The sequence below is a fragment of the Poeciliopsis prolifica genome, unplaced genomic scaffold, assembly GCF_027474105.1.
Source record: "Poeciliopsis prolifica strain line A6 unplaced genomic scaffold, Auburn_PproV2 SCAFFOLD025, whole genome shotgun sequence".
NCBI lineage: Eukaryota > Metazoa > Chordata > Actinopteri > Cyprinodontiformes > Poeciliidae > Poeciliopsis > Poeciliopsis prolifica.
In genome coordinates this window covers 955,538-981,221 of record NW_026562400.1, presented here as the reverse complement: position 1 = coordinate 981,221, position 25,684 = coordinate 955,538, and the positions used below count along the sequence as shown (strand labels likewise).

The 25,684-nt window shown below is 36.0% G+C and overlaps 3 protein-coding genes and 1 non-coding gene across 4 annotated transcripts; all 4 read left to right on the top strand.

Annotated features, from left to right (window-relative positions):
• The first annotated feature begins 608 nt into the window (after nt 1-608).
• Nucleotides 609-3,429, top strand: cd83 (CD83 molecule). Its single transcript, XM_055047210.1, has 5 exons — nt 609-721; nt 853-986; nt 2,283-2,511; nt 2,736-2,860; nt 2,980-3,429. The coding sequence occupies exons 1-5, from the start codon at nt 676-678 to the stop codon at nt 3,130-3,132; spliced, it is 687 nt and encodes a 228-aa protein (XP_054903185.1). The 5' UTR covers nt 609-675; the 3' UTR covers nt 3,133-3,429.
• A 2,277-nt stretch (nt 3,430-5,706) lies between these two features.
• On the top strand, nt 5,707-5,788 carry trnas-aga (transfer RNA serine (anticodon AGA)). Its single transcript has one exon. It is a non-coding gene; the product is annotated as a tRNA-Ser (tRNA).
• Nucleotides 5,789-6,977: 1,189 nt separating this feature from the next.
• Nucleotides 6,978-15,571, top strand: cfap418 (cilia and flagella associated protein 418). The gene is made up of 6 exons (XM_055047214.1): nt 6,978-7,179; nt 7,593-7,695; nt 8,101-8,165; nt 8,484-8,549; nt 8,767-8,862; nt 14,242-15,571. Exons 1-6 carry the CDS (start codon nt 7,058-7,060, stop codon nt 14,399-14,401), a joined length of 612 nt encoding a protein of 203 aa, XP_054903189.1. The 5' UTR covers nt 6,978-7,057; the 3' UTR covers nt 14,402-15,571.
• A 4,460-nt stretch (nt 15,572-20,031) lies between these two features.
• On the top strand, nt 20,032-25,313 carry LOC129370969 (WD repeat-containing protein 73-like). Its single transcript, XM_055047281.1, is given in 11 exon segments — nt 20,032-20,155; nt 20,980-21,047; nt 21,426-21,511; nt 21,605-21,693; nt 22,399-22,466; nt 23,174-23,332; nt 23,407-23,529; nt 23,532-23,640; nt 23,642-23,739; nt 24,881-24,942; nt 24,944-25,313. Coding segments are annotated over 11 exon segments (1,101 nt in total). The 5' UTR covers nt 20,032-20,087; the 3' UTR covers nt 25,115-25,313.
• Nucleotides 25,314-25,684: the final 371 nt, after the last annotated feature.

Here is a 25,684-nt window from a genome sequence, read left to right as displayed (position 1 = left end):
GACAATCGCAAATGAATAAATCAACAATAAATGAATAATTCATGTAGAGAATCAAAGCTAAAAAACACTGTGATGATAGTGATACTCACTTGTAACAACGATCATGGGGATCAAATGAGCCATGCTGTCGTCAAAGATTAAGGCAACGCCATAAACTGATCCCTCTGTTGTTCAGATGACTTTGCCGGTGCAGGAAGCTGCGTTGACTGGAGGCGGAGTTTGTTCTTAAGATCACACGGAAGAGCCATGCTTGAAATGAGACAAATCAATGTTGCTTCCAAATGAATTAATAATCGTAAGTAAGCAAATATTTAAAAGTAAGATTAATTTATAAAGCACGTTATAGGGCATAAAGTGTTGCACAAAAAGAAACAACTGGATAGAATCCAACTCGTTAACACAATCGGTTTTAAACGGATTGGATTTTAGCTGGCTAATAAAAAGAATAAATAAATAAAAATAAATAAAGTCCATTCATCTCTACCCTGGATGGAGGGATGAAGAGTTTCAACTGTTGTGTCACTTTAGTTGTGAATTCAGATTCTAGAGTGACAATAAGGAAGTGGGAGGAGCATGGCTGGTATAAAGAAACATCAGCCCTCTCTGCACGTCAGTCTGCGTCTCTCTGACTGTCTGTCACATTATTTGGACTTCGTGTCTCTCAATCTACTCATCATGATGACTCCACAGCTGCTGTGTGTTCCTCTGCTGCTGTCACTGGGTGAGTTTCTGATAGTTTTTTTTTTTTTATGTTAAACCTCCTGCTGTTCTTGAATTCAAAATCTGAACACGCTTCTGTCACTCAAACTGAAAGGGAAACGCACTGACGTGTTCCTCTGTCCTCTCCGTCAGTGAGCTCGGCGTCCAGCAGGGCTGTCAGCCAAGACATGCTGGAGGTTTCCACTCCCTCTGATCAGGACGCGACCCTGAGGTGCACCGCCAAACAAATACCCGGGGTCCAGTACAGCTCCGTGAGGTGGTACAAGGTAAAAACAGCCGCTTGCTCAAACGTTTTCTTCAAGGGCTGCAATCCGAGAGGGAAAACCCAAGCCTGTCACAACCCGACACCGCAAACTGCTGCTGGTTGCGGTTTGATTTCCTATAAAGGCTTCATGTGTTACTGGAAATAGTTGGGGCAAATAAAACTGAGCTTGCAAGATTAGAAGAACAGCAGCAGTCTGCATTATTGAGGTCTGTCTGTTGTTGCGACAGAGAAGTCAGAATTAAACAGCAGCGATAGTAGATTCTGTAAACTGGTTGTTTAAGCTGGTATGGTTCACTGTTTACTGCAGTTTGTTTATTATTAAGCCCATTCATTCCTCAGAGTTCAGCTTGCTAGTGTAATGATTACAGTTTAGTTGATAGTCAGATATGTTAGAAACACTTTAGAGGAAAACTTGTAAAAATTACACATTTCATGAACATTACAAATTATCATAACTTATCAAAAATGTTTCATAACTGGTTCTTTGATTGTTTAAAAGATGACAGCCTTTAATGATCCAAACACTTTTATTGTTTACTGATTTATGACCTCATAAAATATTACCAGAAAAGCAGTCTTTGCTGATTTAATTTTTAAACCAGCAAGGAAATGTATTCTTTGATGAGTTTTGAGTATATCAGTAACCTGGGAAGCATAATATAAAATTTTATTGATCTACTGTAATAAACCTGGAACTCAAGTATTTAATGAAGAAAATAGGTCAAATCAGAATAACATACCCAAATGAAAATTGATCTATTTCAAAGTTTGTAGTTTGTAGAACGTTTTCTGCTGTTGGCTTTCTGAATGAACTGTTAAAGCTAAAAAACATTCATCTTCAAAGATTCACACAGGAACAAATTGTGTCCTGATGACTGATTGGTAACAAAGAGCCTACAGATCCTTTTTCAAATTGATTTTTTGCTGAGTTTTCAGCATACCAGCTGGGAAGCCTTTTACAAGCAGGACAGTTTGTGAGTCAGGGTTCAGTGGCAGTAAAATGCTCCTTTGAAAATAGATGAAGAGCTGATATCCAATAAAAACTTGAATAGCCTTCAGAAAATTTTAGAAAATATTGTTACACCCTCGGGCAGATTAAGGATTACAGAGCTGGTCTAAAAATAGATTACTTAAATAACAACAAATTAAGAAAAACTGGTTATATAAACCGAACTGGTAACTCACTATATATAATAGATTGTGTTTCCTTCTGCTCCTAAACATCTTGTGTTAGATTCTTGTTCTGATCTCTCAGTTTCCTTCAAACATGTAACAAGTTTTTGCCTTGGTTTCACAGGCTGGAAGTGACTCGACTCATCAGCGCAACGGCCTTCTAGCCAAAAACCTCCCAAACGGCACCACCAGATGGTACAAAGACATGACCAGGAAAGTGCAGCTGCAGGGTGAATCCCTTGACCTCTTCCTGCCCAACGTGACGTGCAGCGATAGTGGAGTGTACCTGTGTTTTCTGGCTGCACCTGTGGGACAGCAGAACCAGGAGGGAAAAGTTCTGCTCACACTGCCAGGTAAAAAGAAGTCTCCTCATGGTGAAGTGGGTTATTCTGATTTCCAAATCAGGACTGTTTTAGACTGTTTGAAACAGTTGTATGCGGAGCCCCAGATGGCTTTTAACCCTTTTTAATCATTTGGTGTTAAAACCATTGCTACTACTTTGAATAATTTGTGATAATCCCTACATTTATCCCTAACGTTGAAGGTTCTAAGCAGTTGTCTCTGTTTCCGTCTCCAGATTGTCCTGCTGATGCCACAGAATCTCCCATCGGACCTGAAACCACTTTGCTGGCAGATAAAGTCCTGGTTATTTTTGCCTCAGCGCTGCTGGTGCTCGCACTTCTCATTTCCTTCTTGAGCTATGTAAGTATTAAAAATTCTCAAATAGTATCTTCACAATGTTTCATTTTCATCTTTTATGTATTTGTGACTGATCCTCATTTACTCCTGATCTAAATGAATTTTCTTTTCTCCCTCCATAGAAATGTTTGAAGAATACAATCAAGGATAGAAATCAGGTAGCCAAGAAAGAAATCTCGTTGAACGCGCCGCTCAAGCCGCTGGAAAAGAAGGACTTGATGTTGATTTACACTTTGGGTCCCAAAATGTCCAAGTTGCAGCATATTTGTGTCTGAAGACTATCTGAGAAAGATTTGACAGAGTCTGCCTCCTCCGAGACAACAAACATGCAAGCAAAGAAGAAGGATCTATGGAGAGACGGTCAAAGTGTCTGCTGGGTCCAGGATGCGGGTCGGGACTTTGGTCCGGGATGCTTGGGCTGTTCCTGTTCAGATCAGAAAGGTGCACAGGAAACTTTGCTTGGATGCTCAATGCCTCAATTAACAAAACAATAAAAATGCAATATTAGCCGCTTCATACGCAGGACTTCTCATGGCAAACATCTATTGCATAGTAAAGCTCTTTTTTTTTTTTTTTTTAACAGACTGCTGTTCTGATGTTTATGTTCCAATTCTGGTGCTGAATTTTAACCATTCGCCAAGGACGCTATTTTATTTTATATTCAACTAATATGTTTTACAGTAATGAAATGTAGTATTATTGCCGTACTCTGGTAATTAATATCTACCAACAAGAGGTCTGTTTAGTTGGTATGCAGGATAATCCAATTAAATAATTTGTGAGATTGGAGCATTTTTATCACAGTTTGTCCCCATAATTTAAGAAAATACTTTACTAGAATGGGGAAAGCATATATTTACATGTAGTTTAACTACATGCAAACAAAATGGTTTGCTTAAAGGAAAAAAAGAGCAGTAAAAATTATAACGGTATAAATTATAAAAATTTATAAGTATAAAAGTTATACTAAACAGTCTAAACAGTCTTTCTTTACTTTACATTTTATAAAAATGTTTAACTTAAATTGTGCTAAACAAAGAAATTAGAAAAAGTTGACACTAGTTGAGAAATGTATTCTGTTCATTGTTGTGGGATTACAGTAAATTGACTGTATGTAGGTAAAAGCTGTTCCTGAGCCATTCCAGAACTCAGCTCCTTATAGGTTGAGTTCTAGTTTTATGTTCTCACATTGTGTGTGTGCGAAGGTGTGAAAGATGTATTATTTATTAAAACTGGATCTGATCACAGTGTGTTTCAGGCTTTGGTGTTCATGTTCTCCTTCCAGTTTGTGGAGTGTTTTGTTTGTGCAGATGGGAAAAGCATGAGACTCTGTGTAGGAGGTGCGAACCAGACTAACCTTTTAAATGCAGAACTGAAAAGTGAAGACGTATATATACGCCCACATTGTGTACAAATTTAACTCTGGGGAAAGTTTTGAATGTTGGTATCTTAGTTCTGGATTTTTATGGGTTTGAAACTTTGAAAGCTATTGCCCTGATTTAACCTTGCATGTTTTTATACTTTGCCGAAGAAATAATAAAATATTTGCTTTATCTATTCGGAAAGTAAAGCAACAGCAGAGGAAACTAATATGTCATGTAATCGATACGTAAATGGGAAAATTCGTCATAAGCCTGTTTTAATTTTCCGCTTGCTTCTTCATTAAACCAGAAATGGAAAAAGGAAGTAAGATAACGCGCGGTGGCAGCTAATACTGTGATGTAGTCTCTTACACAAATCATGTGCACTATAGTGCTTTTTGTTATGTTTTAAAGGTTTTTTGGAAATTACATTAAAATTGAAATAAAAACTACAAGCTAAGTCTGGGTTTGTGTCGGCTCTGTACATCTTCTAATATTTGTATAATACTGAAAGATCCCTGGGCTACAGAAACAGTTTATTAAGCATACACTCATAATAAAATTACTTAATTTACTAACTGGCAAGAACCACTGTGACATTGATGTAACAATGATATAAGTGTCCCTGAAAGTTCATAATGCAGCTAAGTGTCATCTGTTCATATCAGTGAATCGCTTTACCTCAAGCAATTGTGACATCTGTGCTTCAGTAGTGGCTTAACAATGTGATGAATTCAACAGTTGTAGCCGACGTTGGAGACACATCTGTGTGTTCTTGGTCTTGAGGCACTGACTATAACCATAGCCCACACCTTAAGGATCTTACACAAACTCTTAAATTTGAATGGTTTTGATTCACGCTACTCAGAAAGGCAGTTGCTTTTAAACTTCCTGAAGATTATTTTGATTATTATTTTTGCACGTATGATAATTATATTCCTGTGAAAACTTGTACTGTTGCGTCAATTTTTCTTTGTAGCCTCCCAATATCAATTTTGTCTTTTGACATGAAACATTCTGGTGATTTATTTCTAATGTGTTGTATTTATATGATTGATTAAAACATCACATTATTAATTTTAAATGAGAAGTTATGGTGACTTCACGCTTTTTTCTGGTTAAGTTTACCACAGCATCATTCAAGCAAAGTCATAAAAAAAATAGAACAGTTCTGCCTAACTGAATCGAATTCTACCGTTCACCGTTCAGAGCCGTTCAAAGGAATCCAGTCTAGTGAACGACATATCAACAATCAGTAGCTGTTTCAGCTTCCTCTGATCATATAGAATGACTTATAGAACTTATAGAATGACTTATATGATCAGAGGAAGCTGATCATATATCAGCTACCGATACCGGTGTTTTCTTCCCACCGGTATCTGAAGTTTTTTTTGGAGTGAGTCGGTTTTCCGCCAGGTTTCAATTATCACTTGTAACGCAATCTTTGGAAAGCTGGCTTTAACGTTGCACTATTGGCTTACGTCACGAGTTGTCGTGGCCGAGTGGTTAAGGCGATGGACTAGAAATCCATTGGGGTCTCCCCGCGCAGGTTCGAATCCTGCCGACAACGAACTTTTCTCTTTTTCCCACAACAGAAAATGCTTCTATTCTTTCACTGTTATCGTTTTACTGTTGTTCTGTGATACTAGTACGTTAATTTAAATGAATTTTCAACTAATCGATCTGTAACAGTATTTTCTGTTTGATTTTCAAAATAAAATCTGCGACAAAAATAAGTAATCCATGATAAAAAAAAAAAAAAAGAAAATGTCTTTTACTGTTGGAATTTAGATCTATTTAAAAATGTGACTGCCTGGCATATTTTCCTCCATACTATGTGAATATATAAATTGTCTAACATTTCTTGATTATGTTTAAAACTTAGTTCTAGTTGAACCGCTCATGTCGACATTATTTTGAAGCAATATTTTATCACTATCACGTTAGTTCTGATTTGTTCTGTTTTTAATATTTTATTCAGAATTTCTTTGTTTAGAAAGAAATTATAAACACATTTATTTCTAAACAGTGTTTTATGTTGGACATGAAACACTCTCCCTCTGGTTTTGGATGTTGTGCAGCTGGACTGTTAGAATGACCCTTAGCGGCAGGCTTTAAAAGAGGAGTCTTGAGGCAGAGAGATGTAGTGCAGACCAACCAGGTGTTTAATCACCAACATTTAAACAAACAATCCTGCTTAGAAAGGGGGAAAATGCATTCCCGCAGCAGCCACACCCACATGTGGGCAACCTGTCGGCTTTTGTAGTCCCTGGCTGCACCAATTCACAGCCCCCAAAAAGCAGGATAAAACAAAATACATATACACAAACAAGACAATACATCTTCACATAATATTAAACACTTCATTTCATAGCAATCATTTCATTTCTAAAAATACTCTTATAAATATCAATCCAATTATTGAATTCTAAAAGTCACAGTGCTTTGCTCCTCTATATTTGGTCTCTCCCAGAGCCCTAATAAGGAAAGAACTGAGGTAAGCCAATCTAAGTAAACAATTAAAACATTTAACTGTCTTCCTACACATAATGAAGACCTTCATTACATGGACGCATGTCTTCTCTTAATTTTACCTAAGGACAGTTATGATGTTTAATCATAGCAACAATGTGTTGTTTTATCAATGGGACTATCTCAAAAGCTATAATATTCAGTGTAATTCGATTTCGGCTTTTATTTTGAAGAACATTTATTCTAGACTTTGGTCGAGTTCCGCTTTGTTACCTAGCAACGGCGAACGCTGAGATCGGTAATGGAAGCTGGCCTGTGAGCGCTGATCCGGCCCCGAAGCTAGCAGGGCAAAGACGAATACCTCATCATGGATGACGATGACCTGGATGAGCTGCTGGATGAAGTGGAAAAAAAGTTCTGTAGTAAAACTTCTGCAGCGTCTTCCGGTGTAAAACGTAACAAAGACGAAAATAAACAGGAAGAATGGAGGTAAACAAAGCTACTGTTGCTAGCACACGTTCACTGGTAGCAAATAAACATCACTTAAACTCTCAATAATTGAACAACTTGTGTGTCAGCTTGACTTTAGTCCAGATAAATTATGTTTCTGCGGTTTTTAAGGTGAACAGGTTGTTATGAATTTAAGGAACAATTGAAATTGGAAAATTGGGCCAGTTGAGATTTGAAATCTTTAACAGTAAACCACAAAACTACAATAAATAAAGAAATGGCTTGAAATATTTTACTCTATTTGTGATGAATCCTCACTTTCTGAAATGAGGGACAAAAAATATTTAACTTTTTATTATACTATATAGTACACATATAGAAAACCACTATTCATAAATCATGCAGATGGTATTCAGTAGTGCGTACAGTAACATTTTGTTTTTGTGACTTAGTGCTGCAAAATGTGAGCGACATAAAAGCAGCGTTTCTGAGGATATTGACGCTCTTCTGGAGGAATTACTGGAAGATGATTTTGACAGTTCTCCTCAGTCAAAGGTGGGCTCATGTCTGTAAAATATTTGTGGCAGAGGTGCTTAGAGAATAATTTTAAATTATAAAAAATAAAAAACAGTGTCTCCATAAATGCCACACCTAAGTTTATTTTGTTTGTGCTTTTTTAATGGTTTATTAGGAAAAATATATATATATTTTGCAACATACTGTTTTTCTTTGCATTGAGCATGTAAAACTATTACAAGAACTATCAGTGATTTCTTAAAATTCTTAATTGCACAAAGTGTTTCCACATGGCATGTTTCTTCTTTGGCTCTCCATGCAGATTTTATCAAAGTGTGACTTTCTGTGAAAGTTTGATTTGAAAACTATTTAGACACCAGGTAAATTAAACAGTCATAAGCAAATTATTTAAACTATAATCTCTTTCTTACTGTTCTTTTTCAGGGTGAACAGTTTTCTAAAAGAGAACAAGCAGAGAAGAAACTCTCATCACAGTCTGCTGGAAGAAAGTGAGTATTTTAGCTTGAGTTAAAGAAAAAACAAAACTGTTACAAAAGAGAAAAAAAAAGACAGATGTTACTTTGAAAATTATTTTCTGTATTTCTGTTTTTATGAACAAAATTAAGTTAACTTTGATGGACAAAAAACATTTATTGTTGCACCTGACTGAACATGAGCACTGGACATTTCTGAGCTGTTGATTTTAATCTTATCTCTCATTTTCTACCAATAAAAACTTTTATTCTTGTTGCCGTGGCGACTTTGATTTTACCTGCGGTGTATTTGTGTCACTTTGAGAAATTCTGCTCTCTCCGTTTCACTTCCAGGTGCTGTCCTGTTTTCATCGGTGGGAGCTCGGTAACAAACGGTGTTGGAACAGCCACTTCCAAAAGGTGTGAAAACACAAATTTATTCCAACAGCATCTGTTGAGTCTCATCTTCTTTGAATTTATCAGGACACAGAACCTCAGCGTCCTTGAATCTTATTCCAGTTCATTCTGATCATGCAGAATTTGCACTTTTCAACTATAATTCACTGATAAATGAAATGTGTTTAATAGAAGTTTGTTAAAAAATCAATGACTAGTGGAGATGTGTATGCATGTATAGGACATGTGACCAGCTGAGGTGCATCTCCTGTGACTTCCGGGTGTTGATGTTTGACGATTCTGAATGGGACGCATCATGTGACTATCTGTTCCTCAGGTGAGTCTGAAGGCTTATTCAAATGCTTTATTTACATATTTAATGGGCATACTCTTAATGGGTATCATCTTGAATTGTATATTTTGTTATTATTGGTGAATTATCTCAGATTTCTAATCCCTCAATTCCTAAAATAATCCTCTGTAGTAAATTTAATATTAATTTTAGATTATAAAACCCCAGTTAAAAACTTGTTTTCAGAAAGTTCCTATGTGAAAAGAAAACTGTTGTTTTGGGTGAAATTTTAGCTTTTGACCAAAAGGTGGCAGTATTTACCCGTGCGGATATTGTTTCCTTTCTTTAACATCCTTTAACGCGAAGCATAGAAGATAAGAGGTTTAAAATCTGGTTTTTAAGAGGTGAGCATCTTTATAAAAATAAATAAAAAAATGTAAGAGCGACATTAAGCTGCCCACATCCACATCAGGCCATGAGAGCTGCTGCTCTTTCCTCCTGATGGGACCAGTTCTGTAATCTGGACATCAATGTGACCAGAATATAAACAAGCAGACTTATTTCAAAGCATCTTACAGCTGGATTTCTTTTAAAACCTCAACGGTCCAATCTAACCTGGTAACTAATGAAGTCATTTCTTAGGTTCTCTTACCAGTGATTTATGAATCACTAGTATTATTTAATTATTATATTTTATTATTTAATTACATTTTTGAATGAGGGTTGGAGGGTAGTTTGAAATTAGCTTTAGTGTTACAAAGGGTGGCAAATTGTGCAGTTATATGGTCATTGAAAATGCAGCTAGTGTGATGTCAACGAACTACAAAATGTCTTTTTCTTACTTCTTTATAATGTCTAATTCCTGATTCAGTGAGTGCAGTTTGATCTTCCTTATAAAATCATTGCTATTCAATGTCCAGCCACAGTTTCATCACTCAATTAGGTGATATAATTGATTAGCTATTTGTGAATGAATTACGTTTGCAGGATAAAATCAGGAGCAGATTAAAACGTGACCGCACATTGAGGCCAGCATCACCCCCATCTTCTGGTGCAGTTGACCCCAAGGTGATGGTCACATTGTTTGTAGATGTGCGTCACCCAGAGGGATAAGAACTGATTTAATGTGACACTGTGTCATTTGTTACAGTAACTGTGTTTGACAGGCCACCATGGTCAGATGATGGAGGTGTGTCTAGGTGCTTCCAGAGGTTGATTAAATTCTGAGAGCATCTCCTTCTCTAAGTGAGATGTTTGCTCCCTGCTTGCCAAAACATATCTGGATATTTTGCCCACAGATTTGGTGGAGTTTTTAATTTAACCTCTGATCAGGTTAGAAATATTGAAGCTTCAGGTGAATCTAATAATGTTTGAGGTTGAAGGTTTAATTTCTTCTGTTTTCAGAAGAAATCTGAGAAATATATGTCTTTTTCATCTAGTGGCAGCAACAAGTGATGGAAATGTGATGCTTGTTAGTGCTTTTTGAAGAGTGAATGCAGCCCGGACACAAAGACTCAGAAACTAACAGGGAGAAGCGGTCCTGACACAAAGAGACATGATGGATCTATTACACCTGTCTGCACGTTTGGCTGCTGTCTCATTTCCAGTCCTGCTATGTTTGGCTGACTCCCCTCATCTGGTCAAAAATAACATGAATGAATCATCGAATCCCGACTCGTCTTGATGTTGATTTCTGCTCTGAGCACAAAGGGTAAAATAAGTTGATACTAGACAGGAGGAAGCTCCAGTTGTCTCTACCATTGAACTTCTGCTGTTTATAACAGTAATCATATTGTGTTGCAGTCTTCTGCTATTTTAGAGGCATTAGAGAATTCATGAACTATGTTTTACAACACATTATTTACTGTTCGACAATGTTGAAGCTGCCTGATTATTTCATTTTTATTTTACGAAACTAATGGTCGTAATTCAACATTAACTTAAACAAAATATCAGTTTTTTTTATACATACAGTACGTAAAATTAAATTCAGTTAAAAATACTTTATTAATCCCAAAAGATACAAAAAAAATTAACTCATTTTGCCATCCATTTGTGGATCTGTCCATCGATCAATCGATCGATCGAATGATGGATCCATTCATCCATCCATCCTTCAATTCATCCTTCTGTCCGTCCGTCCGTTCAGACATAGATCCGTCTAATGAATGGGTGAATATGTATGACAGATAATGTATGTTAAAATACAAATATGTTTCTTTCATGTTATTCTTACGGACATGTTGTTTTGTAAAAGATGAAAGGAGTTGAAGTGGACGGCTGTTTTTTGGGAGTTAGACACAGAAATGGTCCTTGAAAGTATCTGACAGCTAAAACGGCTGAAATGAACTGCCACCTCCTGTGCTTTAGCACTGCAGCTCCCTCAGCAGACCCATAAGGAAGTGTTTTTGTTCCTTTTATGGAATAAAACTCATTTTAAAATGGTGATTTGATTGCATCTTGTGATGGTCTGAATTACAATCAAGTTATTGTCAGTCAGTGTTGCTCTTTGAACCAGAATTTTAGATAATTTTAAACATCTGAACAAAGTAGGTTTTATTCAAATGGGAACATTCTCTTTACTTTGAAGGAGGAAAACTACAAAAAGAAAAAAAATTGGTAAAATTGGGATAAAGTTGTTATAGTTACCTTTTGTTGTCGGCCTGTTGTAGCTCAGTAAGAAAAGCCAACTCCTCTGCGCTCACATCTGCCCAAGTCACACACATCATTTGACACCTTGACATTTTATCACTAACCGTTTTTTCTGTACAGCTCTGTGGGATTTTCTTTTTTGTGCTTCTTTAAGTTCAAAACACTTTGAGACACTCAGGAGCACTCAGGAGGATGAGTTTGGCCTTCTAGTTGTAATGTCAGCGGAATCATCCAGACAGAAAGCTGCAGTCGCAGCCCCAGCCGTTCGACGATAAACAGCGCAACAAATAACCAGACAGAACCTGAAGAAGCTGTTTACCTCTCCAGCTTTATATCAACACACGCTCTTCCTCTGTTAACATCTCACAGGTTTCTTTATGACTGATGTTGTGAGTTTTTGTACTTGAATAGAAATGTCCTTTATTTGTCTCCTGGTGGAGAAATTATCATGAGTTGTCAATAATAATATAGATGAAATAGAGACTGTAAAAAAAGGTGTAATTTGCAGATTGCAAAAAAATATATACATGCATTCATATATTATAAAAACTCCTTAACTATGCTCTCTTGAAAACTTGGCTGTTTAAATAGGTGGAGGGACCTGTGATAATACATGTACACTTGTGTGACTTGCTAATTACTGTCACAATTATCAGTAACTTTAATTCAAAGGAAGCTTTTAGTCAAATAAAGAAAGCTGTTTTAAAAGCCCTTTTTGACTACAAGAATAGGTAGTGATGTGGTGTGAAATGTTTTTTCTTTCTTTCAGAGAAATTAAAACAATCAAAACAGCATCTGAAAAGCTTCACTGCTTAATGTTCACTGTCTTCTGTGAACAGGTGAATATTTTTATTAACTGAGATGAAGTGGTTTTAATTTTTCAGTAACAAAAAGAAAACAGAGATAATATCTATTGGGATTTAATTGGATAAAATTAAGTTGTAAACATGTATTTTATCTATTTTTGTTCAGGCAAATTATCCTCAACTTGTTGAAAAACAGAGACGGGAAGAAATAAAATCTGATGGGATTTAGCAATGAAACATCTTTTTAATTAAAAAATATCTCAATTGTTTATTACACCAACATAAGTTTTCTCTACATTGATTCCCATTTCGTTTTAAAGACGCTGATCAGATGCAGATGTGAGCTTTTTAAATCCGACTCAGGGGCTCTATGGGAGATCTCTAACTGGAACAGCTGCTTTCTTTCATCTCATGTTGATGGAAAAGTTTCTAAAGAGCAGACTTACAGCTGTGAACTCGTGATGAAAACAGCTGGACTGAGGTTTAACTTCACTCTGTTCTTTATATCTTCTAATGTTATTATACTACTGACCTTTAAATCCAAAGGAGTTTATATTGGATAAAACCAATTTAGTCACCAAACTGTTAATTGAAATGTTTTGGTTAAAACAAGCTAAGGCTTGTTGTCAGTGAACACTTTGCTAAGCAATTATTCAATCAGCCAGTAATGTGGCAACAGTGCAGCTTATGAAACTGTGCAGATAGCATTGAGGTGCTTCAGCAAAAACATCAAGCGTCTTATTGGTGTTGCTGGTGGTGGGTCCAGAAAAGAGCCCTTAACAGCAGGAATTAATGGACCTTATCTGCCTTTCATTAACAATCCTGGCATGTGGTGGTGAAAATAATTTTCACACACAGGTCTGGTTTCATCAGTTAAGGTTTTAATGCACTTCATCATCTTTTACTGTTTTAAGCAGATACTTTTTGAGACTAAAACACAGAGTTGAAGTGTGATAAAGCCAAAAGAAGAAGCTCAGACATCATAAAAGTTTTTTTTTTTGTGTTTTAATCTATTATTAAACAAATCATCTGGACTGATTTTAATCATAAATGCCCATTCACTGTAAAAATACAAAATCTTTCCAACCGTTTTTTTAATCTAGTTTCTAGTGCAAATATCTCAGTACACTTGAAATAATACAAACTTATAAGTAATTTTTCAGAAAGATATGGGAGCTTATTATTAAATATTTTTATATTGATTTTAAATATATTATTATTAATAATTAATAATCTTATTAAAAGATTAATAAGATTATTTTATGTAATGACATTTCCCCCCAAATCATACTGTAAGTGAAATAATCTGCCTGTGGTTGTACAGTCATAGTTTTTCATCAAATAATAAAAAAATATGTCATTCTTTAAGTTCTTAATTTTGAGAAATTCAGTACTTAAAACAAGCCTGTGTATCTTGCTGAAAAGTTAGTTCTTTCAAATGTGCTAAAATATTTACACATCTATATTTATTACATATTTATTGTGCTTTTGCAGTGTTGTATTGAAATGCAGATGATAAAAATTCTCATCCTGCAGTTTTTTTCATGTGTAAATTCCATAAACTTTGCAGGCCATAAGTTTTATGACCCTCACGTTGATTTTTAAAGTTTCCAACATTTCATAACCATTCATAAATGCTGAAAAACATTCAGCAACATTACTGCATCCGTTTAACTTCCAATGAATTTGCTAAAGGTTGATAAGGGAAGTCAAAAGCTATTTATGTAGTTTTAAAGTGGACTAACTATATTTTTTTGTTATGTTATTAAAAGTTCTGCTCATAGCCAGGAGGTTAATTTTCTTGGTGGCTATGTTGAATAGTTGAGTTAAAAAAATAAAATAAAAAAAACATTGCTGCATAACTCTATTATTGTGTGTTAGATGAGAAAATTGTCCTGTTTGCTAAAAGGAGCAGCCTGCATGCTGAGTGATTAAACTGCTGCCATTTTCTCTGTGGCTGCTGCAGGAACAACGTGCCGGACCGCCAGAAGCTCCAAGCCAAACTGAAGAAGAGGAAGGGTTTGCGGGCTTACGCCTGCCAGTGCAACTGGCTCTCCAGCTCAGAGACGACGGACCTCAGAGACCAGCCTCAGCTCAGATGGGTCTGTGGCAAACATCTGGACTGATGCTCACAGCTGGGAAACATGTCGCTCACACAGCATGAACCACAAACGGTTCTCAGACATATCTATAAAACCTGATGATGGAACTTATTTGTTGAGTTGGACATGAAAACAGATAAAGAAATGTGTTTTGGATGTTGGAGTAAATCCAAACTGATAAAACCGGCAGCATAAATGAAACTTGGAGACAGTTTGTTAAACTCAGTGAACTGAAACAATCAGACCGCCACCTGAGGAGATCTAAAAATATGTTTTAAAACAATTAACTTTTTGTTGGACTCCCTCATGGTCCCAATATTGTTCTCTGTAGAAATTTTGAAATCTTTTATTTATTGTTCACTAACAGTTCCTTAAAGCTAACAGGGTGAACCAATATGAAAATCTGACCCGATATCAATATCCAATCTGATCAGGGTTTGTAAAATCTGAGAAGCTCCTTTGGAGCATTTTAGAAACAAATTAAAATGGTTGTAGTTTTAAGATTCATATTTGTCAAACAGCTCACAGAAATGTTATATAATAATATTGCTCTATCGTAATATTTTTAAATATTTAAGGCTAATGTAATAGAAAAGACTTATAAAGAAAAAGAAATATCCAAAGTAATTGATGTAGAAAATCTGTTGAGATGTGGAATATTTTTCAATATTTGAGCTCATCTTTATGTTTACTGTGAGAGCAAACCAAAAAATATGAGATAAATCTTTATTGTAATTCAGTTTGCATTTATTTTGTGTTCTCTTTTTTTTTTACATCCCAGAATATACATTTTATCTTCTTATTTCCTCCTGTTTTATCAGTGGAATCCATTGTGAGTTTACTTCATCTCAAACAAAACTGATTGTGACCAATATTTTATATTTTCTTTCTGTTTTTTGTCAGCCTCTTTATCTTCTGAACTGTTAAATCCTTCATTATTCTGTCACTTACTTATTACTTCACTGAGCATGCTCAGTGCAGTTTCTGTCCCATAATTTAAAACAGTGTTATCTCTGTAGTGAGAGGGAGCCAGAATATTAAATGTGCAACCATGGAAACAATAAAAAGGAGGTTGAGACCAAACAATCTTCAAATAAGTCAATATGCAGATGAATTTTTAAATCAAAGTAAAACATTTTTTCAAAAAAATTAATAGTGTTTTCTGTTTATTTCTGCTTATAAGCACCTTCTCAAGTTTCCATCCCTTCAGCAATCCTTCATTAATTGTAGTAATGCTTGATAATTAAATATGAAGACATTCATTTCACATAAAACATCATGACTGATTTGTTAGTGTATTTCATCAGTGATCTGATGTTTTTAAGGGATCAATATTTAATCATAATTTAGAAAGAGTACAGCACCCAAAGAAAGAGTTAATCATCCTGTAAATGATTATAATCATTTCATAAAAGTTTATGCTTTTTATATCATCACATGACAGACTCGAAGGCCTGCTGTTAAAACTGAGAACGGTCTGATGAAATTCCATAATTTAAAGTCAAATCACACCTCAGTGTGATTACATTTTGACAATAAATGTTGTCTATAGTTAGAGTAATGGAGCTTTTGAGTTGCAAAGAAGTCTGTGGACAGAATTCTAGACTCTCAGGATGTAAAACAAACTTAATCCAGCTTGAGATAAGCTCAAATGAGAACCAAAGAATTTAGACAAGCTGAGAAAATATTTTTACACCACCCAAAACTGAAAAACTTTAATCTTATGGATTAAAAAATAACAAATGTTGCTAAGCTCAGCTTCCATTAGACTGAAAAAAACCTTAGAATTAAAAGAGCTATGCTGAACATCAGGACTGGAACATTTAGTTTATGTTTCCGTGACTCTGCAGAGGAAATGTCAGGACAGACGTATGTGTTGGTTACTTTCGTAAACAGATCATACATAATTTAGAGCTGACCTTATGCACATCAGTACTCCATCACATCCAAACATTTGTCAATAAAAGGAGCGCAAAATCTATTTTTATTGCTAAGTGTGTTCAGACAAACTTTGTGCCTTCCAGCTGGTTAATTATCGTTCCTAAGTGTCAACAAGGAGGACAAACAGACAGAAAAGCCACATCCTTTGCCTCCCACCTGTTGCGAGTGAGTGCTCATTCCATCAGCTTGTTGATGTGCATCATTCATTAGATGACCTATTTCCCAGCATTAGTATTCATCAGTCTGGCCGAGGTTGCACACTTGCACAGGCCAATTCATCACGTTTCATTAACAGGCAATATGATGCTGAGAGAAGCTGCCTGAACTTTAGAATCAGAACACAAATTGCTATTTGTAAAAATATGATGGTTGTTCAAACCAAGAAGAAGCACAAAGTCCATTTGTTGATTTTTATTAAACCAATATTTCTATTTGGAAGTAAATAAAGTGTTTTTTTTTTTGTTTGTTTTTTTATCCGTCAAACATTTAGTCAATTTCTTAGTCTTAAAGTGTACTGTGGATTGCTAAATGTTCTCTCAAGAGAAATCCACATCACTAAATATATATTTTTTCCACTTTTGACGGTGGCACTCCGTGTTGATTTTAGCTCTCCAAAGTATTGTATAGGGTGTTACTTTTATTTTGATACCAGAACCATTCAAATAGACCTTGCAGTTCCTGAGATATATGGGATTCATTTTGGGGGTGTTATTTCTGAGTAAATCTCCCAGAGATGCCCAGGCATCAACGAGTAAACATTGTTTCAGCGTCTTGCCTGAAACCATAACAACTAACAGTAGAATAGCTTTGAGAGAAGAATCTAAATCTTCATAAATAAATCTAAAACAATAAAATGATGAAAACAATGACTCTGATTAAAGATTCTGTTTCTTTTTGGGTTACAGGGGAAGTTTGTTGTTGCTAACTGGCTCATCTCATGGACAGTTGAACAATTCTTCTAACTCAGGAGGGTAAAAGCTTTCCTGCTGTGACTACAGCAGTGGAAGAAAGTCTGTCAGATCTCAGTGATGTTAAAAACCCAGCAGCTCATATGACGCAAGATGTTGTGTTAAATTAGTTTTCTCAAAAAGAAAGTAGAAGTTAAGACTAGTTTTTTATGTCAACTCGTGTGTTACATCTTCTGTGAATATACTGAAATGTTTCAACACAGATTTGAACGGGTCTCTGATGTGATGACTAGTCTGATTTAATTTAAATTCACTCTTATCCAGTCAGAAAGGTCATATTTTGCATTTATTGAGCATGCTTATTTCTGTTTTGCTTCATATCTAGCAGGATGCTGCTTCCAAGAGACACAGGTAGCCAAATAAATTATTACTAAAGTATCACAGTCCATGTTCGTTCAAATAAAAAGCAAATACTTTTTCAGCGACCAGCCCATCTCACAAGGCTGCCTGATAAAGTAGTCTAAACTTTGGAACGTGAGACTCACTTACTAGAGAGACGTTAAATATTTCAGCACTTATTTCATGTAAATTTGATGATTAATGCTTTCAGGTTAAGAAAACTCAGAATTCAGCATCTCAGTAAATTAAAATATTGTGAGAAAAAGATGGTGTCACATCTTTATCATATCATTAACTCAAAACATCAAATGTGGTTGATTGGCTGGTGAACGGTCCTGACCTTTGACCCCACAAAGACTGGTGTGTTGTCAGAAGGAAGAGGAGGAAAAACAAACTCCTGGGCGTCCTGAACTTCAGCAGCACAGGCTGATCTCCTCCATGCTATGCCGCATTGATACAGAAATTATTTGAAAGGAGCCATAACCAAAACATTAAACAATGTCATTTTTAATTATCTTATTTTATATTCTGATTTTTTTAGGTTATTTTTATCTCTAAGCCATAATCATTAAAATATTTACAAATATTTGTTGATGCACCTGCATGCATTCATGGAGGATTTTTATCGTAATCCAGACCCAAGTTGGATTCTTTGTTTCCGACTTACCGAAAGTGACTCAGACTCTCGCCTGTCAGACAGCAGGAAGAACAGAGTGATGAGGCTGTTGAAGAGAAGGGGGAGAGGAAGGAAAACAACAGCTGCAGTGATGGAGCGCTGCATGGCGTGGGCAGCATGCAGTCACCAGTCTGTCCAGGAGAAAACAAGCACTGCAGTGAAATCACGGGTAGCATTGTTGCCAAAGCATCATAAAAGCTTTTCTTCCTGTCAAAGGTGGATTATTATGTAATCAAATCTGAAATTTCTGCACTAAAAGGAGGATAGCTGAAACCTTATCTAATAATCCTGTTACCTAAGGTAAGTAAATGCTTGAATCCTTAGTTTCTTGATTTTATTAAAAGCACAGTTGCACTACAAATTCACATTAACAATTCAAAAGTTTTTAATCCCTGTATTTACATTCCTTAAAAAGCCCATAAGAATTAATACAAATGACAGAAACTCAGCCAAAGCTGAACTCATTTTTTACTATTCCAAGCAAAACAGCTATAAGTTAATATATACCAGCCTCAAATCAAATATAGACGCTGAATAATGTGCTTTATCTTGACTTTTTTCCTGCTTTATTGTAAAAAACTGAAGCTTATCTCTCCATGTTTGCAGCTGCTGGAGCTTTTTCAATTCTATAGTTTCTTCCTGAGCTTATCTGAATCACACTGACTAATTAATGGTCTTTAATGGCATTTATAGAATCTGTGATTGCTCTTTTCTCATTAAACTTACTAAACAGAAATTAAGTATCAGCTAATTGTGCTTTGTACACCAAGTAGAAGCCCCTTGTCCTCATGTTTGTTCTGTAATTTCCCTTTGGATTAATAAAGTATTTTTGAATATGAATTAGAATTTTCTCTTATTTTTGACCATATTAGAAATTTTAAAATCAGAAGGTCTTGTTTCTTTTTTAGAAAAAGAAAAAAATTCCAGAATTTTCATGAAGACACATGAACTGATGAAACAGCTTTATAGCTGTTCTTGCTTTGTCTCAGGAACAATCCTTTATACTTACAGCAGTAGGCAGTGCTGCAATTTGGATCAGTGAGACAAACAAGCCAGGCTCCAAATGAAACTTAAGAGACATGTGTGGAGGTATTAAACCAAGTCAGCAACAAATTCATCCAGCATAGTAATTACAGACTCATACAGGTATTACAATTAGTTGTACCTATTGGGACTTGATTCAAAAATTGCTAACCAAGTATTAGCTCATACAGTACAGTTTATATTTGTTTCGAAATAAATGTATTGTTTATGATCCATAATTTCCATTGGATGGAGAAATGTTTTGTTTTTGAACCAAGATTCATTCCTTGTAATAAATTAAACCTATTATTAGTGAAAGTTATCCACTAATAACTTTCCCCAGGAGTGCTCAAGAAATAAGTTATTTGTGTTTATTTAAAGGTAATAAAAAATAATGCCACCTAAAGTATTTTTTGCCCTCAGGTGATATAATTTAATATATACATCGAATTTCCTAAAGAATGAAATGTTTTATATTAAATAAGAGTCTTATGGTTGTAAATTTGCTGGGATAACTTTTTTTTTTAATTTAATGTCTCATTGAAGCAAATGTATTCCTTCCCTGTATGTGAACATTTGATGATTTTTTATTTATTTGTTTGTTTTTTAAACCTTTTGTGGTTCCAAACACGCTCTGAATCGGTGACAACTCCACACCAGCAGGTGGCGGTAATGCGCTGCGGCCACTGAATGAATAAAAAGTTACGGAAACTGAGCGGAAACTGGTGGAGAAGCAGCAATGAAGCGCCTTTAAAGAGAGAAGATGGGAGAGACGGAAGCTGTGGAGATTGATGATATTTTAGATGACTGGTTCATTGAGTCTTTAAAATCGTGAGAAAACTTTTATTCTTTATCAAACGGTCGGTTTGTCTGTGTTAGCTGTCAGGAATGGAATGTCTTCTTCTAAATCCCCTTAAAACATTTAAGATTTACGCACCTGCAACTTCAGGTGGTTTAAAAATGTTACCAACTTGCTCCAGGTATCAATTAGACACATATTTAAAATTCGGCTTGCTTATCTTAAAACAACGCGCATCGACGAGTCTGCAATTTTAACTTTAGCTGCTTCACCTCGCACAGTTATAACCAGATAGTTGTTTTCTTATACAACCACATTGTACATTAGTAAGCTTTTATTTGTGTCTTAATGCACCGGAAAACAATATAAAATGAAACGGTGAATGCACCACATTCATAGCCCACAAACACAAATATTGTTCTTGGAAAAACATTTCCATTTGAAATTGTCTTCAGAACACCACTTAAAGTGTGATTTATATAATGCACATAGTGACTACATTTAATCATATTTTACATTTACTGATATTTATTGGTGGTCTTCTGGAATAAAATGGTGGAGTCAATCAAATTTTCCGTAATAGTTTTTTTAATTTTTACATAGTTGAAATTTGTGGAAACAACAATAAATAATGATGCTTGAAAATGTGTCACAATCAATAAAAATTGATGTGATAAATACCAATCTCTATTAAAATAGCACACCCAGATGAAAAAAAGCTGCTCTGGAGTAGAATCACTTCAAATTATATTTACAAAGTTGTGCATTGAAAACAGCAGACCAAAACATTCTTGTCATGTGACGAAATGTCCTGCTGGGTTTCCTGTTTTGTTCTAGTCTGTTCTGGTTCCTGCAGGTATAAGGATCTTCATGTGTACCAGCTTGAACATCCCACTCAGATCATCGAGTGGACGTCTGGAAAGAGTGAGTGGATTTAAATAATGTGGCAAAAATATTCACTACTGAACATAAAAAGAGGCACATCGTGGAAGAAGTTAGCTTTTTATGAAATCCTGTTGGTGAAACATGACATACAAATACTATGAGGTGAAATGAAAAGGATATGCATGTCATTTTTCAGATTTGTATTTGTAAACAATGTCCAAGCAAAGTTACATATACATATCACTTCACATATTTTGTTGGTTTATAAAAAAATCCCCCAAAAAACATCAAGTTTATAACTAAAGTAAAAAAAAAAAATGAAAAAAAAATATATATATAGGTATATATATATTTATACTTTTTAATGGTGTGAATACTTCTGTAAATCACATATTAGATTCTCTTTTGTGTTTTTAGCCGTTTGTGTTGCTGGATACAGCTCGGGTAAAAATGAAATCTTGGAGCTCTGCTTGCCGCTGAAACTTTTAGCCGATGAAAAAAAGGTAAAAAAAAAGAATGCATGAATTGTCTTTGTTTAATTTTTATAGGCAGTTTTTCAGATATCGGTAAACGTCCTCTTGGTCTGATGTGTTCAGGGTCTCTGTGCAGAGAGGGATTTCAAAGTTGTGCATGGTGGTTTCTCAGAAGCCCCGGTTTGCTGCCTCACACACATTCCAGGAACCAGGTCGGTTCTGACTCTTTCATCGTCATAAAGATGCTGAGCTGAAACTTCTCTCTTATTCCTGCTGATGTTTTAGTTCTGTGATGTGTGACGGCTTCAAAGCTTCTGGGATTTTCTTTCAGGAAATATAAATTGATTAATTCTATGGAAGAAAGTCGTAATTAAATAGAAATCTAATTAAAACAGAAACAGAGATTTAAACTGAGTACAAAGGCTTTCTGTCAAACAATAGGACAAGCCATTAATTCTTATTTAAGCAGCTTAATGCACAATATAAAATAACAAATATTACAAAGGTGGGATAAATACACTTTTATTTTATTTTTACATTTGAAGTGTTTTTAGCTTACTTTTTTTTATATAGATTTAGACACATTTCTATAAATTAGAATATCAGTCAAAGGTTTATTTTAGCAATTCAGTTCAAAGAGTGAAACTTGGATTTTAATAGCGATGTCTTCATCTGCAACAATAATGCAGCCTCTTTAAACAAAATTGTCCTTCAAAAAAGGAACAACTTGAGACAAAAGCACCAGATTGAAGACTTTTGGTAGAAAGAGAGTCACAAGAAAAACAATCATGCAGATGGAACTTAACCAGCTTGTTTTAACTGATCATGTGGTTAACTGATTTTTAAGGTAATCTCTTTGCCATCTAGTTTTTTTATAGATCATAATCACATGATTTAGAAGACTGTCGTTCTTTCAGGTGTGCGGTGACCAATGACGGGCTGAGCTCCGACCTGCAGTTGTGGGACCTCGGCTCAGACGACACTGGTGAGTTTTATTTTTCTAAAATGCCTCATTGACACAACATGACTTAAAAACAATCTAACTTCACTATTAGAAGTTTCAGTACCAGGATGTCGACAGATAAAGCAGTTTAATTGCTCACAGTATTACAGATTATCAGTTAAGAGAGCGCTGCTTTTTAAGTTGAAAATGAAACCTTTGGGAATAAATCCCCAGCAGGATTATGGATCTTATTCCAATCATAGGATACACAGAATTTTAATGTAAAATATTACTTACATCATTTACAGCCCTGAAAGCATGACAAAGAGAATGACTTTTATATTGGAAAATATTCATAAAACATGCAGTCAGAATTAAAGCTTTTTCTCTAAAATCTGACACCACTACATCATTGTTTACATTTTTGCTTTCAAAAATGTAAAATGACACAAAAACCTCTGTCTTCTTCAGAGGTTTTAGGATCATTCCCTTCAGTAGTTCTTGGTGCAGCGCCCCCACAGGCGAGGAGGTGAAGGAGCTGCTGGGAAGGTTTGATTGGTGGGATAGTGCAGTGTGAAAGAGAACAGCATCTTTTCAGTTCCCAATCAAACAAGACTACTGGACTATAAGATGTGAAAACACCTTAAAGCAGTCAATATAACATAATCAGAACCAAGAGAGGCAGGTCCAATTCATATCCAGCTATATAATAATAATAATCTGTACTGTTTGTTGACTTCCTGCGCCAGATGTGATCAGGAAGACAGGAAGTCTCTCGGGGACGAGAGTTTCTCAGACTGGCAGCAGGATCGCAGCTCGACTCTCCTCGTCGCCTCAAGTCCTTCATGGAGCACAGAGCAGCGTCCAGCTGACCCAGCTCAGCACAGGACAGACTCTCTATGGACTCGGTAGACCACTGAACCTCCACTTCCAGCTGAAAGTAAAGTCAGTTTCAGGGTTTGATGTTCTGATCTTCCAACAGAGGTCGACTCGACAGAACCTCTAAGCTCCTTAAAGTTTGTGAGTGAGACGGCGTTTCTCGCCAGCTGCTGTGGCGGCACCGTTTACCTCGCAGACACTCGGACGTCCGCTCCTCCTAAGGCTCAGCTCCTCCGGGGGAATGCGCCCTCTGGTGGACAGACGCCTCTGCAGCGCCGCAGTGTAGGTTCATCAGGCTGTCCTCCTCGGGTCAGGCCGTCGTTTCAGACCTCAGGAATATGTGCGAGCTCAGTGGACTTCCAGACGTCACCAAGGAAACCAGAGGATGTCACGGTGGCGTGGGCTCCAGCGTTGGACGGCTGCTTCTCAGTGTCGGGTTGGTTAATATACACACTGTAAAAACTATTATTTACCAGCTGAATCAGAAAGTTCTGAATAAAAATACGGTAAATTTATGCTAATTTTGGCCATAAATTTTTATTTTTTATGTATTCTTTGATCAGATAGTTTTTTAAGTTTCCCAGTTCCTAAGAGGGGGCAATACTTTCCGACAAAAACGTAGGATTTAAATTTTAATCTAATGTCGAGTAACCATTTTTTCTTTACCTGTTATTTAATGCATCTCTTCCAGTAAAAAGCAGGTTCAATAACCTGAAATGGATCATTTTTTTCACTGAAATTGGTTGAAAAAACCTTCAGCTGCAGGTGACTGTTTAATCTAGAAGCATGTCTAATGTCACTGTGACATAAAAAGTCAAATTTACTATAGGAGAGAGAAAGTTAAACAATTATTTGTCATCATCATCAAGCAATTTTTTCTATTATCAGGATGGATGAGTTTTGGTTTTTCAGCTCACTCTGACATTTTACTGGTTTTTGAGCCTCCTTGAATCTGTTTCCTTTAACTTCTCAGTCCTCCAGGAAGTTGTAATCATATTATTAATGCAATCATTCATCATTTTTTTCCAGTCATCCCAACTTTTCCACAAGTCTTACCAGTCATCTTAATGTTTGTGTGGACTACCTTCTTTTCTGACTCATCACTCCAACTCAGCGGATTTTTGACCCTTTAATTTAATTTCTGTTTCATGTCTTTTGAAAGGTGAACTGCTGCAAGCAAAAAATATAAAAACCATTGTGATGTATTCTATGTATTCAGTTCATATTAACTTGAATGACCAATAAGGAATTCTTCTTTTGCATTTTGACAACTCATGATTTTGTCTTTAATAACGGTGTTTTTTCAAGAAGGTGCTTGAAAATTTTATTTGCACCTTAAATATCAACTATATTTTAAGAATCTTATGTGCAGTAAATTTAACTTTTTGGAAGACTGTCATGGCAAAAAATAAAATTTAGAGGGAAAATATCACGATGCATTTGCCGAACAATCATGAAAAGGTTTAATTGAATCTGTTTGATGTCCCTCCTCCCTTAAATCACACTAAGCCTCCAGAATATTTGATTGAAGCAGAGCCAGATTGGGTCTGATCTGAGGTTCTCACTCTCCTCTCCAGGTCTCAGTGGACTTGTTCAGATTTACGACACCGCCGGATGGAGGGCGGAGCCACAGGACGCTCTCACCGCTCTTCCAGCACGCCGGTCATTCGGTTTCCTCGCAACACGGCGATGGCTCCGCCCCCATCTTCATCACCACCCATGTCTGGCATCCCGAGCGGAGGACACTTCTCTCTGCGGCTTCAGACGGGTCCGTCCACGTTTGGGACTGGGTGGATCCACAAACAAACTGATCTTCCAGGAAGTACAGATCCCTGATCTGAAGAAACGTCATCCAGATCTGGGATGAGGAATGAATGGTGGGTTCATTTTTGATGCAGAACACACTGTGGATTTCAGTCCAAACTATTTTCTCTGTGTAATGAGACGAGTTCATATTAATGGAAAATGTGATCAGCACTGCTTTTGTAAATTAAAGATAGATTGAAACAACAGCTGTTTGTGGTAACTCATTCAAAATCCAGACTGAGGTATGATGGGATATGTTTATTCTGCTGCTTTTATTCCCTGATGAAATGTTTCCACCCACAGAGGTTTAGATTAGCTTTCAGAAAGCGCTCTGCATTATTTCAGTACATATTTTAGACTAGATCATCATCTCCCAGATTTTGTACCTTAAATCTCATTAAACATATTTATCTCCCAAATTAAGTCAATTTATGCAATTAAATATTAAAAGTTGTCTCATTCCTGATGAATGAGGCTTCCAGCTACTTTTTTTTTCCTGTACAGAGAACTTAACAGCATAACTACTCAGGATCTGGGCAGAACTCTTCTTGCACCAAACTTTCCATGAAGTATTC

What these genes read in the sequence shown, in the direction of transcription:
- cd83 (XM_055047210.1), top strand. Translation starts at nt 676, where the DNA reads ATGATGACTCCACAGCTGCTGTGTGTTCCTCTGCTGCTGTCACTGG. An exon ending in TCCTCTGCTGCTGTCACTGG is followed by an intron (nt 722 to 852) that starts GTGAGTTTCTGA and finishes CCTCTCCGTCAG; the next exon opens with TGAGCTCGGCGTCCAGCAGG. An exon ending in TCATTTCCTTCTTGAGCTAT is followed by an intron (nt 2,861 to 2,979) that starts GTAAGTATTAAA and finishes CTCCCTCCATAG; the next exon opens with AAATGTTTGAAGAATACAAT.
- cfap418 (XM_055047214.1), top strand. Translation starts at nt 7,058, where the DNA reads ATGGATGACGATGACCTGGATGAGCTGCTGGATGAAGTGGAAAAAAAG. An exon ending in AATAAACAGGAAGAATGGAG is followed by an intron (nt 7,180 to 7,592) that starts GTAAACAAAGCT and finishes TTTGTGACTTAG; the next exon opens with TGCTGCAAAATGTGAGCGAC. An exon ending in GGAACAGCCACTTCCAAAAG is followed by an intron (nt 8,550 to 8,766) that starts GTGTGAAAACAC and finishes ATGCATGTATAG; the next exon opens with GACATGTGACCAGCTGAGGT.